Consider the following 20792-nt stretch of genomic DNA (forward strand, 5'->3'; position numbering starts at 1 on the left):
CCACGAGAAAGGGAGAAGTTAAAAATGTGAACAGAGGATGGAGCTGAGGCGCCGGATCCCACGACGTCAGTCCCGTGGGGCCATCCGCCTGCCAGGGAGCTCTGGCTCTGCCAGGACTGTCTCGGAAGTACAGGGAAAAGAAGGAAAAGGGGAGTGACGTTTGTGGCCGCGGCTACGCAGCGAAGAAACCTAGAAAAGAAAGAGACTAAGATGCCGGGACCAAGACACGACTCCACAGCCGAATAGAAAAAACCGGAAACACCGTCCAGCCCGTTCCTTCCCTAAGCCCCTCCCTTCGCCGGGGCGGGCGGCGGGGGGGACGCGCGCAGGAAGGGGCGGAGCTATGAGCACTAAGAGTGCGCGGACGGATCTCGCGAGAGCAGTAGAGGGCGGAAGCACAGTCAGTACAGGATGCGGATCCTGGTTGCGTTGGTCCTGCTGAGCGTCGCAGCGGCGGGTAAGACCCCCCCCCCCCCCAATAATCCTGCTGTCACCCCCAGGCCCACCATCTTCACCGTGGCCGGGTCGCTCTCTGAACTCGTTTCTTCCGTGCCGTAGCCACCTCTCCGCTTGCCATCACCCACTACCCCCGTTTGCTTGTTAGCTCGGTCTCTTTTAGCTGAGGGAGGGCTCCCTTTTCCTGGCCTTCCTCTTTTCAGGGCCAACTGGTTTCTCTGTTTCAGTGCCCCTACCAAACGAAGGGTCTGACACGTTAAAGTCGCGGTCCACGGGAGAAGGCTCTAACAAGGTGAAGCCCGAGCTGCCGTCCACGGGAGAAGGCCCTAACGAGGAGAAGCCCGAGCTGCCGTCCACGGGAGAAGGCCCTAACGAGGAGAAGCCCGAGCCGCAGGCCACGGGAAAGGGCCCTAACGAGGAGAAGCCCGAGCCACAGGCCACGGGAAAGGGCCCTAACGAGGAGAAGCCCGAGCCGCAGGCCACGGGAAAGGGCTCTAACGAGGAGAAGCCCGAGCAGCAGGCCGCGGGAAAGGACCCTAAAGAGGAGAAGCCCGAGCCGCAGGCCACGGGAAAGGGCCCTAACGGGGAGAAGCCCGAGCCGCAGGCCGCGGGAAAGGACCCTAAAGAGGAGAAGCCCGAGCCGCAGGCCACGGGAAAGGACCCTAACGAGGAGAAGCCCGAGCCGCAGGCAACGGGAAAGGGCCCTAAAGAGGGGAAGCCCGAGCCGCAGGCCACGGGAAAGGGCCCTAACGAGGAGAAGCCCGAGCCGCAGGCAACGGGAAAGGGCCCTAAAGAGGGGAAGCCCGAGCCGCAGGCCACGGGAAAGGGCCCTAACGAGGAGAAGCCCGAGCCGCAGGCAACGGGAAAGGGCCCTAAAGAGGGGAAGCCCGAGCCGCAGGCCACGGGAAAGGGCCCTAACGAGGAGAAGCCCGAGCCGCAGTCCACGGGAAAGGGCCTTAACGAGGAGAAGCCCGAGCCGCAGGCCACGGGAAAGGGCCTTAACGAGGAGAAGCCCGAGCCGCAGGCAACGGGAAAGGGCCCTAAAGAGGGGAAGCCCGAGCCGCAGGCCACGGGAAAGGGCCCTAACGAGGAGAAGCCCGAGCCGCAGGCCACGGGAAAGGGCCCTAACGAGGAGAAGCCCGAGCCGCAGGCCACGGGAAAGGGCCCTAACAAACTGGTCTCCAACCCCTCCTCTGATAACAAGGAGCCCACCAAGCCTGACTTGAACGTACCAGCTGACAAAGATACCTCCTTTCATGCTTTTAGAGGTGAATCTGGGGAAAGAGTATTACTAGGCTCTGACTCCACTTCTCCACAGCAGGAGAGAGAAGGCAAGTCTCCAGAGCTTACAGAAGATGTGGAGCCCAAGAAGGCTGAGGAAGGGAATACAGAGCCGGAAGAAGGTTCACCACCTGAAGGAGAGAAAGAAATGCCTGGCCTTGCCTCCAGTGAGAACCGTGAAGGGACACTTTTGGATTCCAGGGGTAGGGAGAATGATGACCTTTTTAAGGACAATCTTGGAAGTGCTAGTGCAGAGAGCAGCCATTTCTTTGCATATTTGGTGACTGCAGCCATTCTTGTTGCTGTCCTGTACATTGCCTATCACAACAAACGGAAGGTAAGTTAAGAATTGCCTTAAGAAGAGGAATGGGATTTCCTCCACCCTGAAAGCTTGGTGTGTGGGCCAGTATCTATCACTCATCTGCCTGTGAGCACTGGGGATTTTAAGGCAAACATTGGTTTTTCCTCAGATTCTACTAGGGCTCTTTACTCTCATTTTATAAATCATCTTCTTTCATGTCAGATTCCTTTGAGTACCCTCTGCTGCTCTATTAGGTGCCAAGTCAGGACATTATGATCTGACCTAAACTGGGGTCTCCTCCCATAATCTTAAACTTAGATCGTTTACTGCGTCAGAGAATCTGAGTACCTGACAGTTTGTAAGTAGAGTATTTATCTTCCTGTTTCCACTCTGAAGATGGTGCATCATTTCTAGTTTTCTTTCCCAAGCTTTTGTCTTCCATCTGCAATGGCAGAAAGAGTGGTTACATAGTCTTTGACATCAACAGCAGAGAGCCCAGGGACTATCTTCTACAATTGTTGAGTTTCTGATTACAAGAATGGCCAGAAATTGCATGGATACTCTCATCTTTTACTGGTATAGCAGGGTTTGGTGTGGGAGTAGTACTATGTTGCTTAGCAACCACTCTGATAACAAAATGATTGCATTTCTTTTTTTTTTTTTTTAAGATTTTATTTATCATAGAGCACAGGGGGGAGAGCAGCAGGCAGAGGGAGAGTGAGAAGCAGGCTCCCTGCTGAGCAAGGAGCCCGATGCAGAACTCGATTTCAGGACCCTGGGATCATGACCTGAACTGAAGGCAGACGCTCAACCAACTGAGCCACCCAGGAGCCCCAATGATTGCATTTCTTATTGATCCCTAAGAATTTAGTAGTTTCTATAGCCTGGTTAAAATTAGAGAGTTCAGTTCATGATGTCAGTATGCCTGTGGCTGTGAGGAATGAGGGATGACATTTAATAAGAATGGAGTGCTCCTTGTTCTGCGTCCAAGCGCTCATCACACAGAGTAATCTCAGGTGTGAAAGTGGTCAGGTTAGAATGAAGGTGTTGGGAGAAAAAGTACATTTGCAGATAAGAATAATTATTACTTGTGAATAAAAAAGGAATGTCTTATCCTAGAGCTGTCTGGGCACAGTTGGCAGACTGTGCTCTTGAGTAACTCATACTCCCACAAGTTGAAGCCCAGAACAGTCTTCCTTCATCCGTCATTTCCTGTTTGGGAGTATAAAAGATTCTGATGTAACTGGAGGCCCTGCCCTCCCGAAAGCTTATTCAAAGAGGCCCTTTTGTGGTAGTACCACTCTTTCACTGTCAGGGTCATGAACAAATGTCCTGCCAGGTGATGACCTCTGGTTTCAGAGACTGAAATATGCCATTATAGAGTCACCTGTTAATTTCTTCTTCTTTCCCCCAGATTATTGCTTTTGTCCTAGAAGGAAAAAGATCTAAAGTCACTCGGCGCCCAAAGGCCAGTGATTACCAGCGTTTGGACCAGAAGGTAAGGAAGGGAGCCCCAGGTGTGCGGGAGGGATATGCAGTCTCAGGCCCAGCAGTGCACTTGCATTTGCCATGGAGGCAAATGATTCTGGGGTGCTGCCGCCATTGCCCCACCCTTTGCAGATCCGGATACCCAAAGCAGAGACATCCATATACAGATATCTGCAGCAGGAGAGCTAGAAGAGGCCTTCATGTGTTCTACATCAGCTCCTCCCCTCGACAGATGAGGCAAGGCCCAGAAACATGATTTTCCCCCCAAGTTCCTACTACTCTGTGGCAAAACCAAGAACAGATGGCAAGTCCCTAGGCACCTGTCATGTGCTTTTTGCACTGAACCAGCACTTCACAAATTTTAGTAGGCACGTTAACCACCCTGGGAATTGTGGATGAAAAGCAAAATCTGAATCATTACATATTGGGTGGAACCTATGTTCCTACATTTCTAGGAAGTTCCTAGGTGATGCCAAATGCTGAGGAACCATGCGTCAGGTAGCAAAGCTTAGACTACACTCCCTGAATACAAATGAGTCCAGAAACTTAAAGGCCTGCAACTCCCCAGATCAGCCTTACTAAGCACTGTGGACTAGGTTCCCTGAGTGCAACCAACCCAGGCCTGACAGCAGAGCCTTCCTTCGGCCCCAACAGTACAGGAGCTGAGCAAGACTCTCCCCAAAGGCAGCCTGTCTGAGTGGGAACAGGGTACTTCCACTGCCTTTTGCTGCCAGCACGCACCCCTTCTTTCCCCTTCTGTGTAGGGACAGTCAGGACACTGGTAAAAAGTGGTTGGTGGCCTGACTGTGAGGTGTTCCAAGACTTCCTGCAGGGAACACAGTTCACGTGTACAACTCATGCCAGCAACAGAATAAGCCACTCAGCTCAGAGCACCTTCGCTAACTAGCCCAGTAGGTCAGCTTCACAATTTAGCCCTGGCCGGTACCTTTCCAGATAATTGACTTTAAGGATTTATTTCCCTTTCTTTTTTTTTTCTAATTAAAAAAATGCACATTTAAACAATTCAGAACAACACAGAATAGTACAAAGCAGAAGCCAAGATTCCCATATTCCTTCCACCAGGGGTGCGTCTTTCTAATATATGTTTGATTTCAAACTGACTTTTTTTTTTTTAAAGATTTGATTCATTTATTTGAGAGACAGAGCATGAGCAGGGAGAAGGGGGCAGAGGGAGAGGAAGAAGCAGGCTCCCCACTGAGCAGGGAACCTGATGCAGAGCTCGATCCCAGGACCTCAGGATCATGACCTGAGCAGAAGGCAGACGCTTAACCGACTGCCATCCAGGCGCCCCAGTAAGATCTTTTTTTCCCCTAGAATATTAGCAGTGAGGTGTATTCCTCTGGAAGGAGATTAATGTTACCAATGAATTGTGTTGCTCTCATTTCAGATTTGATTTTTCCATTCTTGAGAACTTTGTCCTCCCTGCTGATTTGTTTTTAAATCAAGAGAAATGAAGAAAAAAAGTACTGTGACCTAAGAGACACCCCCTTCTCTAGGATTTGGTGGCAAGTCTGGGCTGGCAGAGGCGGGGGGATTGCTTTGATTTTTGCACCTGCACTTTGGTGACCTTGTACTCCTGTGTTCCCCATTATCTCTGCTGGTGTCTTCCATCCTTTCCTCCCCTGAGTGTGAGTAGAGGGAGCATGTGGGAAGACATCTGTGACCAAAAGGAGATCTCAGCCCCAGGCAGGCTACTGCTGCTGCCTGCCTTCCCTTGTAGTTATCCCTTGAAAATAGCATTGTGCCCACCACTGTTCATCTTTGTAGACCTAGGAAAACACTCTGCAGGTTGAAGTTCTTTTTACCAAGGCCTCTTACTTTGGGGGGTGTGCCCTACAGAAGATGAAGAGGTGAATGCTGACGGGCAAAGGGCTACAGTAACAATAACTTTCTTCAAAGGCTCCAGCAGCAAACCAAAACAGCTTTTAAAAAGTGCTTTATTGCCTGTAAGTCCAGCCTGTCTAGCATAACTTCTTCACGTTTTTCCAGTATTTTCACATTAAGGCAAAGTCAACTTCCATTTGGCTGTACCAGCTGAACTTGGGGATTCTGGGAGTAAAGCTGTAATGCCGCGGATCCCTTTATAGATTTTTAAAAATACAGTGACGATTATTGAAATACTTGTTCTTCTATACTCACAATCGTAACAGAAGCTTTTTAAGATCGGGTAAGCTCAGGCTTTGCATAAGAAGATGTTCAGGAGGGTTTTGCTTTTGATCTGCATTATTTCAAAGGGCTTTTATGAAAGGTTTCCCATACACTCTGTTTTGCCTTTGTTGCCTAAAGCAGACAAAATAGACTTGTAATCAGAAACTAGCTGTACTCTCTTACCTTACTCTAGTTAATGGTTCTCTCATCTGACACAAAATGCCAAGGGTAATTAGTAAAAATTCTCCTTCCATCCCATGTCAGACGTTATTAAAATTTAAGAAATTCAGGGGTAACTGAGGTAGTGTCTTGGATCATGCTGTGGTTTGAAGTTTTCCTTTAATCTGCCCTTGGTGTGCTACCCGATTATAGCCTGAAGAGAGTTGTTTCTGCAAAGAAAACATGGAAATAGAATAGTTGATCTCAGGGAAATACAAAGACTGTGGGAAGTGAGGACAGTGGGATGAATTCTGTGCTGTTGAGGAAGCCAGTCTGCAGAAGGGACCATCCTGTCACATTATCTTGCACCTTGCTTAAAACAGAGCATGGCTTTGAGTTGAGATTTATGGAGACAAGGAATGAATGAATGCTCTTGGCATCATTCTCTCTACCTGTGCACCAACCTTATAATGCTTTCCTCTATCTAGGGAATCTTCTGTCAGGCTCTCCTAGCATTCCATAAAACCATGGTCCCCCTGTCTACCTCTCGTGGCTTAGAGAATCAGGCTTTTATGGACTAGTGTTCAGGATTCTCTAGATGTGCGTCGTGTCCAGGCCAGAGGCTCCGCTTGTCAGGCCCAGCCAGGCTTCTGTGCCTGTTTGTTCTTGCTGTGTCCTCCATTCCCTGGCTTCCCATGGCTATTCTTTGGTTAGGGTGCATTCCCTTCTTTTTTTCGCTTGTCTCCCCCAAATATTCCTTCAGGGCCCAGCTCAAGTTTGCCCAGGCACCTTCTTCACTGTCCCCAGCACACAGGATTGGCTCTTTCCAGTCTACTCTAATAACTCTTAATAATGCCAATCATAAATTTTGGAACTCCAGCAAAAAAAGGCAGACATTATCTGATGTCTGTGTCTGGTCTTCCCCAAAAAGCTAAGCTACTTGCAGGAGTGCCCTTGGCACCCTGTGTATCTGCCTACAGTAGGAACATTCCCTAGGAACTTCAGGAGTTCAGTGTCTGCTTGCAATATGCACATATGAATGTGACAAGTGAGGTCTCACACAGCTCTTCCGGGCTACTGGTTGCTGTCCCTTTCTGATGGATTTTGCTCGTAAGGAGGAGAGCAGAGAGGCTGGTTTTGGGAACCAAGAGGGTTGGCACCAAGTGGATGCAAAATAAGTATTCTGTGGAGTCCACGTAGTTCCCTTTTTGAGCATCTGAGAAGTATTGTTTCTTGTCCTAAAAGAATACAATAGAATTTAAGTTTCACTTTAGAAATTACACTGAAGGAAATCTCTCACACCAGTGGAAAACTTGTTTTCTTGGTAAGTTGTCCTTTTGAAGATAAGCTATTGGAGGCATGTTTTTCTGGAGATGGTATAGAGGAGGAGTTGCTGGCTAAGGCAGCTCTCAAGCCGGTGGGGGCGAGGGGAAGGGTAGGGGTGGGCAGGGAAGCAGATGGAGCCGTGAAAGGCGCCCCTTTCCAAACAGCTGTGTGCTTGCTTTCCTGTCCCAGCTTTTGGTTGCAGGGTGATTTCTGTAAGAGGAATCTGTGCTTTAGTCATGGATGTCAGTAGAGGGGTTTGTTTTCCTGCTGCAGGTTACTGAGTAGAATTATTTAAAGAATCTACTTCTGGGCTCCGTGGGAGTGAAGGCCAGTCTATCTAGAAAGGCTAGAACAACTTGGAAAGACCTGACAGCTAGCTATATATGTGCTGACATTTCTTTTCCCATGATGGCTTTTAATGAAACATTTGGTGATAGAATTATAAACCTCTATGATTCCCCTGATGGTGATTCTCATTTTTTTCTCTACTTATGTCATTTAAATCAAAAAAAGGAAGCCTGCTCCTTGCTTTTACAGGGTAACTTGATATGTCATGCTGTTATGTGTATGTGATGAAAGCTAGCACGCTTTGCACATGTTCTGAATCATTTGAACAGGGAGGAGAGTATTTTATACACTAGACACCAGACCCTGTAGTTCTGCCAGCTGTCTTCTGAAAAACCTTGTTGGGAAGGTTGCCTTTGATACTGCCTTGCTCAAGGAAGAATCCTGGGAAGAGATTTTCAGGTTCCATTTAACTGTTCATCCATAGAAAGACTGAATCTCAACTCAGCTAGTCCCACAAGTCACATGTGAATTTCCTAAATGTCCCAGTTGAGAAACTCCTCTGTAACAGTGTTGGGACTGAGCTGGGTAGTTTCAAACTGCCAAAAAGCCAGCCTCCTCACACTCGTAGATATTCCTTTAATTCAGAAGTATCTCATGTTAAATAAATGATTGTTGAAGGTGTTTCCCTTTTTTGTTTACCCAGTTAGTAGAGTGCCACTGTTTTTGCAATGTTTTATATTTTCAGCTTTAACTTAACTATATAATTACTTTTATTTTTTTAAAGCTTATTTGGTCTAATGATAAGTATTTTTCAGTACATAATGTTTTACTGAGCTTCTTTGAATGCCATTTCAATGTAGTTTTGTATCATTGCACAGAAACCAAAATAAATTTCAAATATTAAAGCTAAAAAGTCATTAAATTTATTAAAATGGTAACAAAATTGACAGAAACAAGGCCTAATATAAGTGAAAGGTGGTTGTTGTTTTTTTTTAAAGCCTTTGTTCACCTTCCCATATAATCCCCACATATGTACCAATAAACGGGAACACCATCCCAGGCCTTTGCACGCGTTCTGTAGCTTTCCACATTCTGATCCTGACTGATTTCCACCCCACTCCTCCCTACCAGGCAGTTCCATGTTCTGGGTCTAGGAGGTAGCTGGCTAATTTGTCTTACAGTTACCTCTGTGATTGTCCTCTGCTATACCCTTAGCCGGATGTGCTCTTTCAGCCTGCTTCAGCCCCAGTGAAGTCATCTTTCCAGTCCTGTGCCCCAACTGCTAATGTCGCCCTTTGCTGTGGATTTTGGAAGATAAACCTTGAGGCTCAGGTACTGAGCTCCGTGAGGGCATCTTGGTGCTGGCCCAGTGAAGACCCAGTGTCACCTTGGAAATCAGACAAACGTAGGGCCTGCTGTGTATGAATTGGATATTCTAACGTATACCTTGCAGATTAATATCTTTACCCCCACCCCCCAACCACTCTGAGCCTATCATAGGCATTTCCTCACCCTCTGAGTCGTTGGAACCAACAAAAATGGGATCTGGGGGCCTCTGAACCTATGGAACTACAACCAAAAACCATGCCCAGGTTTTGACAAAACCTCTTTAGGCACCCTTTATCCTCAGTGGTGTGTGCCGGTGGGACTCCTCAGACTCATTGCTTACTGAACTAATTCTTCTTCTTCTTTATTTTTTTTCTTTTTTTTTAAATTATGTTAGTCACCATACAGTACATCCCTGGTTTCTGATGTAAAGTTCCATGATTCGTTAGTTGCGTATAACACCCAGTGCACCTTGCAATACGTGCCCTCCTTACTACCCATCACCAGTCTATCCCATTCCCCCACCCCCCTCCCTAATTCTTCTTCTTCTGTGCCTGGATCCTTGAGTTCAGCTTCTTCAGGTCTAAGTACAAGTTCCTCTTCAGAATGGCGCTGCTGCACAGCAGGGCCCCTTGCAAGGCCCCCATCAACCCACAGGTGAAGATATCCTGGCCTAGGAGACAAGAGCAGAGGCCCATGAGCATGCTCCCAAGGCGGGGGTGGGCAAGGGCGCTCACGTTCCTCCCTCCAAGCTAGGCCACCCAGAGATGACTTAGATCGGGACCAGGGTCCAGAGCCTGTTGGGGCGGCCCATCCCCTTGCGGAAGGCTGCAGGGGACTGTAGGACCTGAGGAAAGAACAGAGTCCTTGGGGTGACAGGGAAGCCCAGGGTCTCCGGCCTTGCAGAAATGGGGCGGTCCATGTACCTGTTAGGTAGAGGTTGGAAATGGGGCTTTGGGCCCTCATGGAGGCTATCACGTGAGGATGTAGGCGGTCCAGGTCATGGTCTGCCCCGTAGCAGGCACCCCGGGGAGCAGCCAGGTAGAACTGGTAGGTCAGTGGGGACGCTCCGGCCACACTGTGCACCTGAGGAGGCAAAAAAGGCAGCCAAAGGTGGGAGTGGGGCCTTGTGAGACCCTCATCTCCTTTTCTGACCTCCCTGACTGAGCTGTCTGCCTGCATGGGTTCCCTGCCCTTCCCCGGAGCTTAGCTGCCTCCAGGCTTTATTTCCCTTCCCAAAAGAAAAAGAGAAATGTCACCAAGAGATTTGTCGCTGCTAGCACACAGTCTACCCTCCTACCTTCCCCTCCAGCTGTGGGAACAGCCTCATGACAAGCGACAGGGAGGCTTCGACAAAGGAGTTTTTGAGGCTCTCATAGTCGCTGCTCCGCTTTCCCTTTGCTTCCTCCTGCCACTCTTCAAACCACTCATAGCGGGCAGGCATCAGCACCACCATCGTGGACCGGTCTGCGGACAAGCACGGGGGTTACTACTGCCAGGCCCCTTCCCTGTTCCAGCCCCCACCCCCAGGACCCAAAGCCCCACCTGGGAACCGGTCCTCCCAAGTGGGATCCTTGGCTGATGAGGAAGTGATGAAGAGGAAGGGCACGTGTGCTGCAGCCTTCTCCCTGGGCGTCGAGAGGTAGTGCTCCATCCTGGGGGTGAGGAGTGTGGCTGCCGATCCCCGGGCCTCGCTCAGTGCCACCGGCACTGCCCGGAGTATAGTTCATCCCCAGGGACACCCCTCCCACCCACCCCCCGACCAGGGATGAAACTGAGGCCTGGTCCATATCCTGCTGATTCTCCAGCATCAAGGGAGGAAGCAAGAGCCCTGTGGGCCGTGGGCCCGTGCTGACCCCCTCTCCCCCCATGTGCACACACGCCTTACGCCTTGTCGAGGTCTGTGTCAAAGTAGACAAAGTAGTTGGTGGACTGTAGACCCAAGTCCGCCTTGGTGCCTCGTAGGCTGATGAAAACAGTGAACATGCCCGAGCCAGGCCGCACCATCTCCAGCTGCTGCTTCACACCTGCCAAAGTGTCAGGGCTGCGTGGACTGTGGCTGAGGTGGCCGCTCCCTGCCCCAGAACTTGCCCATGCTGCTCGCTTTATCGGCAGCCTTTCCCCCGGCAGCCAGTCTAGCACCTGGGCCGTATTTACAACTGTTACGGCCACTGTTACGGCCACTGACTTGGCGGGGGGGGGGGGGGGGGGGCTGTTCTTCCGTCTCCTGCCTGTGAAAAACACAACCCCAGGCTCCCACTCTCCTGTCCCCGCCCACCGCTGCTCTAGCACCGTTAGGCGGCCAGGAGGCCCAGCCTAAGCTGGCTCAGGGCTGCAGGAGGGTCTCGGGCTGATGGCCTCCAGCCTTCCCCTAATGGCTTTAAGTTATGAGCGGATTACTGGGCTCCATGCTATACGGACCACACATTTGAACACTGCTTTCTTATAAGCCCTGATTTCCATATTACATAACACGAGCCATCTAGTGAATGACTGCATGATTCCTCACGCGCTGTAAAGGCGAGCACCAGACCTCGAAATGGTAAGCGGTGCAGATGAACAAGGGCAAACAGCATTACTGACCCCTGGCGTGGAGGGTTCAGGTAGGAGAGGAGGGAACAAGAGCACCATGGAGGAGGGTGACAGCCTCTCCGAGAGCCACCTGATGTCCTCTGGACCTAAGCAGCTGGGCTTCCCCACCTCTCAACAAATGACCCCAGGCCAGTTTTCTGGAAACGGCTCCCACAAAGTCTTACCCTTTGTTCCCATTCCCAGGACCATCATCTGCCTGAAGTGTAATTCGGCCACTGGCTGCTCTGCTTAATTTGTTGAACGAGTATTTGTTGACCTAAAATGCGCCAAATCCTCTGCTAGGCCTTGGGGACACTACAGGGGATCAGATGTGATGCCTGTCTACTGGGAAAGCGGCTGGCCTGAAAGAAGTTGGCTTTCCCCATAGAGGCTACAGAAAACTGAGTGCTCTGTATAGTGTGAGCATAGACTTTATCGTGCAAAACAGGCCACTTCTGAGCTTGAAGTGAGGCACGGTAACAGTGGCGGCAGGACCGTAGGCACGCGCTGACGGGGGAAGGGGAGCGTGGGCTTCCAGAGCCACGGAGGCGCCCAGGGCTGCTCTGGAGCTGCAGGGGCACCCGTGGCCTGCGTCCCAGCATCCAGGGCTGACCTCACCGCCAGCTCCCCCTCGCCAGGTGCAGTGGGGGTGGTCATGGGGAAAATGGGGGGCCCAGGAGTGAGACCCTGCAGGTCTTCAGAAGCCCTTAAGAATAGCAACTACCTCCCCCCAGCCCCTCCTCTCCTTTTTCTCCAGCTAGAAGGATGTGATCCGGGAACCAAATATCTGGCAGAAAATGAGAACCCTGGGTCCCAAATCAAGCACACAACGATGGTATCAAGGCTTTTTTCTCCACGCCAGGCTTAGCCTCCCTTACTGACACAGTATCAGACTGATACAGTCCCCACTCAGACAACTTCCCCTCCAAACCATCCCCAGGAACCGCCTCGAGGCTCAGCAGTGGAATTAAGAAAAGTGCTCCCATTCACACAGGCTCACTCTGCCTGAGCACCCCTCCCCCACACCTGATGCCAACTGGCACTGCCTGCCCCAGAGGCCACCAGATACCTGGTTCTCATCTCTGAGAGGGAGACAGACCTATGAGAATCCCACCCCCAAAGCAGCTGGAAACAAAGGAGTCCCAGCACCTGGGGTCTCCTGAGTTAAGCATCTCACTGCCACTGCCTGAAATGTTCTCAAACGGGGATTCATCTGAGGCAGCATCTAACTTCCCGCCCAAGCGGGGCAATTGGGTTTTTTTGCCAGATGGGGCTGGCGCCATTAGATAAGATACATAAAAGCAAGCAGTAAACGTTGTAACTGTAACTGGATAGTGAAGGGAGGGCAACATGGCTACCAAGGGAGGAGGCCTGGAGGAGGGGAGGGCAGTGGGACCCATCAGAGGACAGAGCCAGGGTTCAGAGGTCCTGGGAGACAGGGAGGCAGGAGGTACCAAAGGCCAAGTCTGTCAGTCCACATAGCCCTGTCCAGCTGCCCTGCCACTGGCCAGTCTGCCTCCCCCCACTCAGCTCACACGGTGTGAGGGGAGGGAGGCCTTCGCTGGCAGCAGATGCTAGCTGAGGCCCCGCTAAGTGAGGCAAAGGGATGAGAAGGCTGGATTTCGGTCCTACACGTCACATACCTTAGAGACCATCACAACTGCCACCTGCCCTCTCGCCCGTGAGGAAACCCAGGACATCACTTTTCTACTGAACCCACCGTGCTGCCCACCCTCCCCAGCTCCTCCAGAGCAGCCACAGGCCCACCCTCTGGAGCGGAGAGCTCTTCCCACGGCTCTCTGGGCTCCTCCATGTGCCACTGAAGGCCGTGGTTTCCACCCCAACCACATCACTCTCCACCTCACACCCCAGCCAGAGGTCTTCATCTGGAACCATCTCTTACCCTCCTGGACTATGAGTCCCCTCCCAGCCAGCTGGCCTCCTGCCCTCAGATCATACCAGTAGCTTCTAGTTACGTGATATTCTAAAGTCCATTTCAAAATGGTAACATCTCATTCAACTCTGGCTCAGCTACTCTGTTCCCTGTGGGCTGGCCTGCTCTCCTGCACCTTTTAGTGAGGCCTTTTCTCTGGAAGCTCCACATTCCTTAGTCCATAGGGGGCCAAGAGCCCAGGTTTTCGAGTCAGACACACCAGTGTTCTCATCTCAGCTTCACTACTTTCACCTGAGTGGCCTTGGGAAGTCACTTCCCCTCACTTCCCCACCTCCTGCATAAACATTAGGATGATGACATCTCTCCCCCAGGTGGGAATGAGGATCACATGCAATGACAAAAGGAAAGCTTCTCACACAGACTTACCAAGGCCTCACCCATAGCTATGCCTACTGCCCCCTCACCCCAAAATCAGGCTTCTATATTTTTGGACACAGCCTATCAGAAGAGATGACTGCATTGAGTATTATTTCTGTCTGGGCCCCAGATTTCAAGCACAAGCCCAGAGCTCAAGGGACAGAAGAAAGCCAGAAGGGTACTCCTCCTGCAGCCTCAGCCCCAATAAGGAGCTCGTTCCTGAAAGAGGCAAAAAAAAAAAAAAAAATATATATATATATATATATGACCTTGGGTCCCAAATAAAACACACAACAATTACAGCAAGACTTTCTTCTCCATGCCAGCCTTAGCTTCCCTTACTGATACTGTCCGACCAGGCTTTCCCACTCAAAATAAGTGAGAAATTAAGGCAAAAAGTAGGATTCATACCACAAACTTAGTGAAAGCCCAAGAAATGTTCCTTTAGGACGCTACCCACCATCACAAACTATTAGATGACTTAAGATCTGGAGAAACTAGAAATGGGCAAACTGGAATGGGAGCCTTGAAAGAGGAGAGGGCAAAGCGGGTGAGGTTATAGGGGAGAGAGGGTAAATATGCCAAGAATGGAATGAGAGATAAGGACCAAGGGCTCTTGGGGGGTGACACAATACAAAGGAAGCTGCTTCCCAACCCCTAACCACGGAGGCCCTGCTGGGAACAGATGCTGGCGACGGTGTGCTCGTGCCCCCATTCTCCTTAAGGACCGTCAGGGGCAGTCAGGAGGAGTGGGCTGGGCAGCCCCAGAGGGGTGCTGTTGGGAGCTCGGAAGAGCAACGCAGCCCAGTCTCTCACCTGGCAGGCCGCGGGCGTTGTCAGGCAGCAGGTGCTTATACGTATTGAAGAGTCCCGCATCGGAGATCACGAGGGGGCAATAGATGGTCACCAGCTCCCGACCCTTCTTCACAGTGACGCCTGCAGGCACAAGAGCTTGGTTGAGGTTCTGTGCACTCCAGGAGGAAGAGAAAGGTCCAGATTTCACACAGATCTCTCCCAGCCTACACTTCATGTTCTCAGACATGGACATGCAGCCCACCGAGGGCCAGGCAGGCAGGCTGCGGGCAAAACTGCAAAGCGAGGGCAACATCTTCAAGCACTCTCCGCCTATCCCAAGCTGCTCCTGCCCTTACCCTCCCTGGCTCTCTCCCCACCCTGTGTGGGCTCCCTTTGCTTTAGCCAACCCGACAACCTCCACACTAAACCCAACGAAGCTCATGGGCTGAAGCCCTTTCCACTGGAATCACAGGCCCTTCTTCACTGCCACCACCAGAGTTCTATTTCCAAAATACTCTGAAAGCCTCTGGCGCCACCACGACCTCTGTAAGATAAACTCCAAAGTCTTGTACCGGCCTTCCAAGGTCTGGGCCCTTCTGTGTCTCCAGCCCCATCTCTGGCCACACTCACTAAATTATTAGGGGGCAGCGTATGAAACAGCTGATAGTCAACAATTTTTGACCTATAAAAATGGCAGTTTCTGGGGCACCTAGGTGGCTCAGTTGGTTAAGCATCTGACTTGGATCTTGATCTCAGGGTTGTGAGTTTGAGCCCCATGTTGGGCTCCACTCTGGGCGTGGAGCCTACTTAAAAAAAAAAAAAAAAAAACAGTTTCTTAAGGTTCAACCTACTACTTCCAGATGCCAAAAAATACTCAGCTCTTTCATACATCTGTAGCTTTGCACATTCTATTCCCCTTGCCTGGAATAACATCCCAAAACCTCCGGCTAGCTTCTTCTCACCTTTTATGAGCTGGCTCAAGCCCCTCTGCCCTCCTCCCTCCATCCCTAGTGTGTGCCTCTATCTGACACTTTACATTATATCTCAGGGATCTTCCCTCTGAGGCTGGAAACTTCTTGAGTTACAGATTTTCTTTATAACCAGCTTATGTTTCTGTCTCCATCTTTTATCACCTAGCACCTGAAAAATATAAGTAATATTCTGAACTGAACCTAATTAAATCGATCAACCCTCCTTGCTTCATGGATCTCTTTTGGCCAGAAGGAGAGCTTGCTCTGGACATCAGAGAAAAGCTCACAGAACTGAGAGCCACCTCTCCCTTATCACCCGGCAACTTCCTGGTCTCTTCCACACATGCATTCTCAGGGATCGCTCCTGGCCTTTTCTCCCTTGATTGTGTGTGTGTATGTGTGCATGTGTGTGTGTGTGTGTGTGCGTGTGTGTGTGTGTACGCACGTGCACCGGGCCATCCACTCCCCTCCTCCTCCTTGCAAGATTCCTCTGGTGAGTTCACTGTCACTTCAGCCCTGTTCTCTCAGGCCTCTCTCTGTCTCCTTCCCTGATGCTTCTTGAAGCAGCCCCCCGTCATGGATGGCCTGTTTGTTCTGTTATCAGAGTCCTACCCCACATACACCTTCTCCTCACAGAATTCATCCACAGTGGAATTTTGACTCTCTGTGCAGGTAGCAGTAGAGACCTGAGCCAGGCTAACAAGATTCTTGGCTCCACCTGCCATTTACAGATTGAGGGCAGGGCATCTCCCTCTGGAGTGCCCAGGTTACTTATTCACTCCTTCATGGAACAAACATGTGGTGAGCCTCCATTATGTGCTAAGATCAACAAAGATTACAGAGACACAGCCCCTCTATTCAAGGAGGTTCTGGATTACTGGATAACTATTTTTACCTATTGAATAAATGATTAAATGCTGTTCTCTGGGGGAACAGTCAATGCTTTATCCTTCCTGCCTCCTTTCTACCTCCAGACTAATCCCTCTCCCCAAGCCCCTGCTCCGGGCAGTTTCACCTTGTGGCTGCAGTGCTTGATTCTCTCTGCACCCGAGTTCTGTCCCACCCCAGCCCGGGGACCGGGAAGCATGACACAGGGCTCTCACCACAGGCTTTCCCAGCTGAGTCCAGCAACACACTCTGCACAGTGGCACTGGTCAGGACGGCGCCCCCGGCCCGCTGGATCACAGGGATGGTGTGGAAAGCGATTTCACTGGCACCCCCTCGGGGATAAAAGGCCCCTCCTATGTAGTGGCAAACCACCAGAGCATGCATGGAAAAGGCACTGTGGCTGGGGGTCACACCTACAGAAGGAAGGAAGGGGTGATGAGGCAAGAGCAGGCGGCAGCGCCGTTTAGAAAGGAACACAGCTGCCTGTCAAAAAGCGCGCAGCCTGAGTCTACCCATCCCAGGAACCAAATGATCCCCAGGGCTAAGGGCAGCCAGGGGGCCAGTTTCCATCCAAACACAGGGCACCTGACAGATTCTGGGGCCAGGGGGAATGTCCTCCCTGCAAAGCGCCATGCTGCCAAGGCGAGGGAGGACACCGTTGGTTGAAAAGGAAAGCCATCCAGGGCGCGGATGAAGGGAGTTTTTACCAGGGAGTCCAGCAGGTAGTTGGCCAGACTTCTCATCCAGAAGCTCCAGAGGACCTTGGGTATATACTGCTCCATCTCAGTCAAGTAGGCTCAGGAAGAAAGGCTGAGAGCCAAGAGAGCAGCATCTCCTCCTCCAGGAGCCGCCCAGGACCCAAGGCCGGTACCCACCGTAAGTGGGGAAGATGTAACTCAGCACCACCCGGAGCTCCGGCGAGGCTGGCAGCTGCCGCAGGACGTCGGCCAGGCTCTGGGTGGACGCGCGAAGGAATGGAAGGAAACGGGTGAGCAGCCCACACTTGCTGAGGAGCTGAGCTATGCCCAACGGGAGCATCTTCAACAAGATGGCGTGGGTGGCTCCACGGGACACCACCTGAGGGAACAAATGAGCCGTGAGAACAGGTCCCACCTCCAGAATGGCTGTAACCGAATCACCATTCCGGTAGCCTGCACCAGCCCAGCGCCAGGACCCAGCACCACTTAGCCCTGGCTGAACTAGGATTTTTAAAAATCTGTCCTCTGTGAATTGTCCCCATTCCACATTCAGATAAGTCCTTTTCTGCTTTTCAGTTTCCTGCCCAAATTCCTTTTGAAAAATCCCATCTGATCTCCGAGAAAGTAAAAAAGGGTGTGATCTCGGGGGACTGGGTGGCGCAGTCGTTAAGCGTCTGCCTTCGGCTCGGGTCATGATCCCAGGGTCCTGAGATCAAGCCCCATATCGGGCTCCCTGCTCGGCGGGAGGCCTGCTTCTCCCTCTCCCTTTGCTGCTCCCCCTGCTTGTGTTCCCTCTCTTGCTGTGTCTCTGTCAAACAAATCCTAAAAAAAATTAAAAAATAAAAAATAAATTAAAAAAGGGTGTGATCTGACCAGAGAGGTAGAAGCAGCCTTGTCAAAAAGGAGAACAGGGTGCCCCCCAGAGGCCAGAGTGAGTGGCAGCCGCAGAGTCCAGGCTCCAGAGACAGGGCCCAGCTGGGCACCGAGGCCAACTAAGGATAGGGGCTGAGTTCAGGGCAGACTTGACTGTTCCTCCCTTCCTGCCTCGCCCACCAGTCACTCCACTAATGAAGAAGGGCAGCCTTGTCAGGAATAAACGGGGCCCTCAGCATGTCCATGTTACCTTAACCAGCTTCACATATTTGTCAATGGCAGCTTCTTCCTGGGGAAACTTCTCCTTGAGGCCCTGAATATAAGCTTTCTCCCCACTGTACATGGGGAACTCCTTTCGGCCATTGGGCCCTTCTAGTACCACGATGTCAAAGGGAGAGGACAAGGCAGCCCACTCCAGCTGCCCCTCCGTGATCTGGTCCAAGACAAAACGGAAAATGTTGTCCTCTTGCATGGACCCAACATAATGGATTCCTATTGGGAGACAGAAAAACAAGGTGTCATAGGGATGAGGGGACTGACCCCCTGGAAAGGTGGATAAGGAAGCAAGGTGAAAGAGGTAGTCCTGCCTGGCTGAGTCCATGTCCAGAGGGTGCTACCCACCCTTTCGGGGGGGGGGGGAGTTGCAACAGAAGCCACCAAATCTCTGCCAGTTCAGCACCCAGTGGTTATGGATGTCAGGCAAAGAAAGTGATGCCTCTGAAACAACAGAAATATCCAGGATCCTCCCACAGTGGCTGCCCCCAGCCTCGTGAAGAGAGAGCCATGCTCCCAACCCCTTGCCACAGAAACCTTACCTGTGTCAAATTCAACGCCTTTCTGTCCGAAGGTATGACAGCAGCCTCCTGCTTTGCTATGCTGCTCCAGCACCAGAACTCGCTTGCCAGCTTTGGCCAGAATCGCAGCAGCAGCCAGGCCCCCAAAGCCACTGCCAATCACCACTGCGTCCAGCTTCTCTGGCACCTGGCTGGCTGCGAAAGCTACAGTGGAGGGAAGAGATGGAAGGTGAGCTTCTCAGGCAGGGGCAGCGAGAAAGCAAAGAGATGGAAACCAAGGAAGACTTTGCTAGCTTATACAATGCAAGGAAACTCTGGAGAGTTGGGCATGGAGCCACTGACTGAAATCACTCCACCCACTCACCTGGGACAGTCTCGGGACCAGCCAGGCGGATTAAAGACAGCGATTTGGTTTGAGATGAATTGATGTAATCAAAACCAATATGTCCCTGGGGATTTTCCCTACTATCAAAGAAAGTAGGAATCAGTAAACCACGACACAAAAGCAGAAAGCGGACGGTAACACAGGCTGAGAAACTGAAGCGCAGGTAGAGAGCTAGGAAAGAAAGAAATGAGGAGGGGGGGCAGAGGAGCATGTTGTGGGCAGGCTGCTGGCTCATGGAACTGGCTGTTCACAAGTTTGGAATGGGTCCTTTGGAAAATACAGGGTCTGCAGGCACCAGTGGAGCAGCCTGGTCCCATGATGGTTCTTCAAGATCCTGAAGCAGAGGCTTGAGCAGGACAGAGCTGAGAAATCGCAGCACCATCCCTTCCTATCCCGGGAAGTCTAGAGGCAGAACTAAGGGGCCAGCACCTAAACAAGATGAACCCAGACAGCGCGTTTCCAACCCCAGATCTGTTTTTAAAGATCACTCCTGAAGAACTGAGATTTGGAATTTTTCAAGCTGCACAAGAACTTGGAAAACTTTTCAAACATTTTTAGAGAAACCTATAGTGAAAAACACATTTTATATCACAACCCAAAAGAGTCCACCTATGTCACTAGATGTGTCACACAGAATTCTAAAATTTATAAGTAGGAGGGACCTTGGAGATCAAAGAGGAGATCTCTTTTTTTTAAAGCAGCAGAACTCTTTCTTTAAACCTTTTGAGGAACCCCAAAATATGTCCTAAAGATGAGAGTGGAGATACTCTGGTTGACCAAGAAGCAGCTCTGAGCCTGAGGCATCCTGCTGAGATTCTCCCAAAGTTTTAGAACCAGGGTTCAACCATATGATTTGGGAGGAGGCATAACCAGTCAAATCACTTGTTGGGCAAAATACCATTTCCCACACAGGTTGGAAGAAATGTGCAGCTCCTCCATGCCCCTGAACCATGGGGGAGGATTAGTGAAAAAGTTAAGGTCCAATAAACCAAATGGGGGGAAGGTCTCTTGCCTATCGTGCAGGTCGTGGACCTGTTCTTGGCTATACCATGACCTTGGGATGCCGAGGACGGGACCGCGCCCATGGGGCCACTATGGCCCCGGGCCTGCCAGAGCGTAGGCTCTCACCGGTAGCAGACAGTAAGGCAGGGCGCCTCCCCGTGCAAGGAAGCCCTCCCAACACTTTACATATGGGGAAACTGAGGCCCAGGTAGACAGCGGCTCGACCGGCCGGAATGGGAATGCAAGCCACCCAAATGCAGCCTTGCAGCCTAGGGTCCCTTCCAGCTGACCTCGCTTGAGAACCTTCTTTCTGGCCTCCTTGTCTGTCACCAGCGGCGCAGGGGGACGCCTGACGTCCTCGGAGAAGGGGTTCGGGGAGCCGCCTGCGGACAGCCGCAGGTGCCCTTTGCAGAGGACCGCCAGCAGCAGCAGCAGGGCCAGCAGCAGCAGCGAAAGCCACATGGCGCTGGCGGGGTCCGAGGACGTGGTCCGCTGCCACCGCGCCCAGCTTCTGCGGCTGGGACTCCGCTGCTCCTCTGCGCCCTTCCGGGCAGGAGGGGTTGGGTGAGAGGCGGAGGCAGCCTCGACCACTGATGAGCCAGAACCCTCCCGGCCAGGAGCCAGGAGTGCGCGCAGACTGGCCCTCCCGGCGTCTTCCACGGCTCTCGCCAGTGCCAAGCGTCCCTGGCGGCCGGGAGGGGGGGCGCTCT

The 20792-nt window shown here is 51.5% G+C and overlaps 2 protein-coding genes across 4 annotated transcripts; one reads left to right on the forward strand and one right to left on the reverse strand.

The window, feature by feature from the left end:
* Window positions 1–348: 348 nt before the first annotated feature.
* On the forward strand, window positions 349–8381 carry TGOLN2 (trans-golgi network protein 2). Of its 3 annotated transcripts, none has more exons than XM_048222563.2 (4): window positions 349–457; window positions 684–2074; window positions 3453–3536; window positions 3659–8381. In XM_048222563.2, the coding sequence occupies exons 1-4, from the start codon at window positions 412–414 to the stop codon at window positions 3713–3715; spliced, it is 1578 nt and encodes a 525-aa protein (XP_048078520.1). In that variant the 5' UTR covers window positions 349–411; the 3' UTR covers window positions 3716–8381. The 3 variants fall into 3 exon arrangements, with proteins under 3 accessions (XP_048078520.1, XP_048078521.1, XP_057164950.1); XM_048222564.2 differs by having other exon boundaries at window positions 4935–8381; XM_057308967.1 differs by having other exon boundaries at window positions 3453–8381.
* RETSAT (retinol saturase) lies at window positions 8369–20739 on the reverse strand. The gene is made up of 11 exons (XM_026481719.4): window positions 20373–20739; window positions 18717–18899; window positions 18152–18393; window positions 17206–17407; window positions 16546–16743; window positions 14493–14612; window positions 10683–10821; window positions 10340–10449; window positions 10095–10261; window positions 9721–9880; window positions 8369–9467 (listed from the first exon to the last, which is right to left on the reverse strand). The coding sequence occupies exons 1-11, from the start codon at window positions 20542–20544 to the stop codon at window positions 9328–9330; spliced, it is 1833 nt and encodes a 610-aa protein (XP_026337504.1). The 5' UTR covers window positions 20545–20739; the 3' UTR covers window positions 8369–9327.
* Window positions 20740–20792: the final 53 nt, after the last annotated feature.

Source organism: Ursus arctos, unplaced genomic scaffold, assembly GCF_023065955.2.
Source record: "Ursus arctos isolate Adak ecotype North America unplaced genomic scaffold, UrsArc2.0 scaffold_8, whole genome shotgun sequence".
Lineage (NCBI taxonomy): Eukaryota > Metazoa > Chordata > Mammalia > Carnivora > Ursidae > Ursus > Ursus arctos.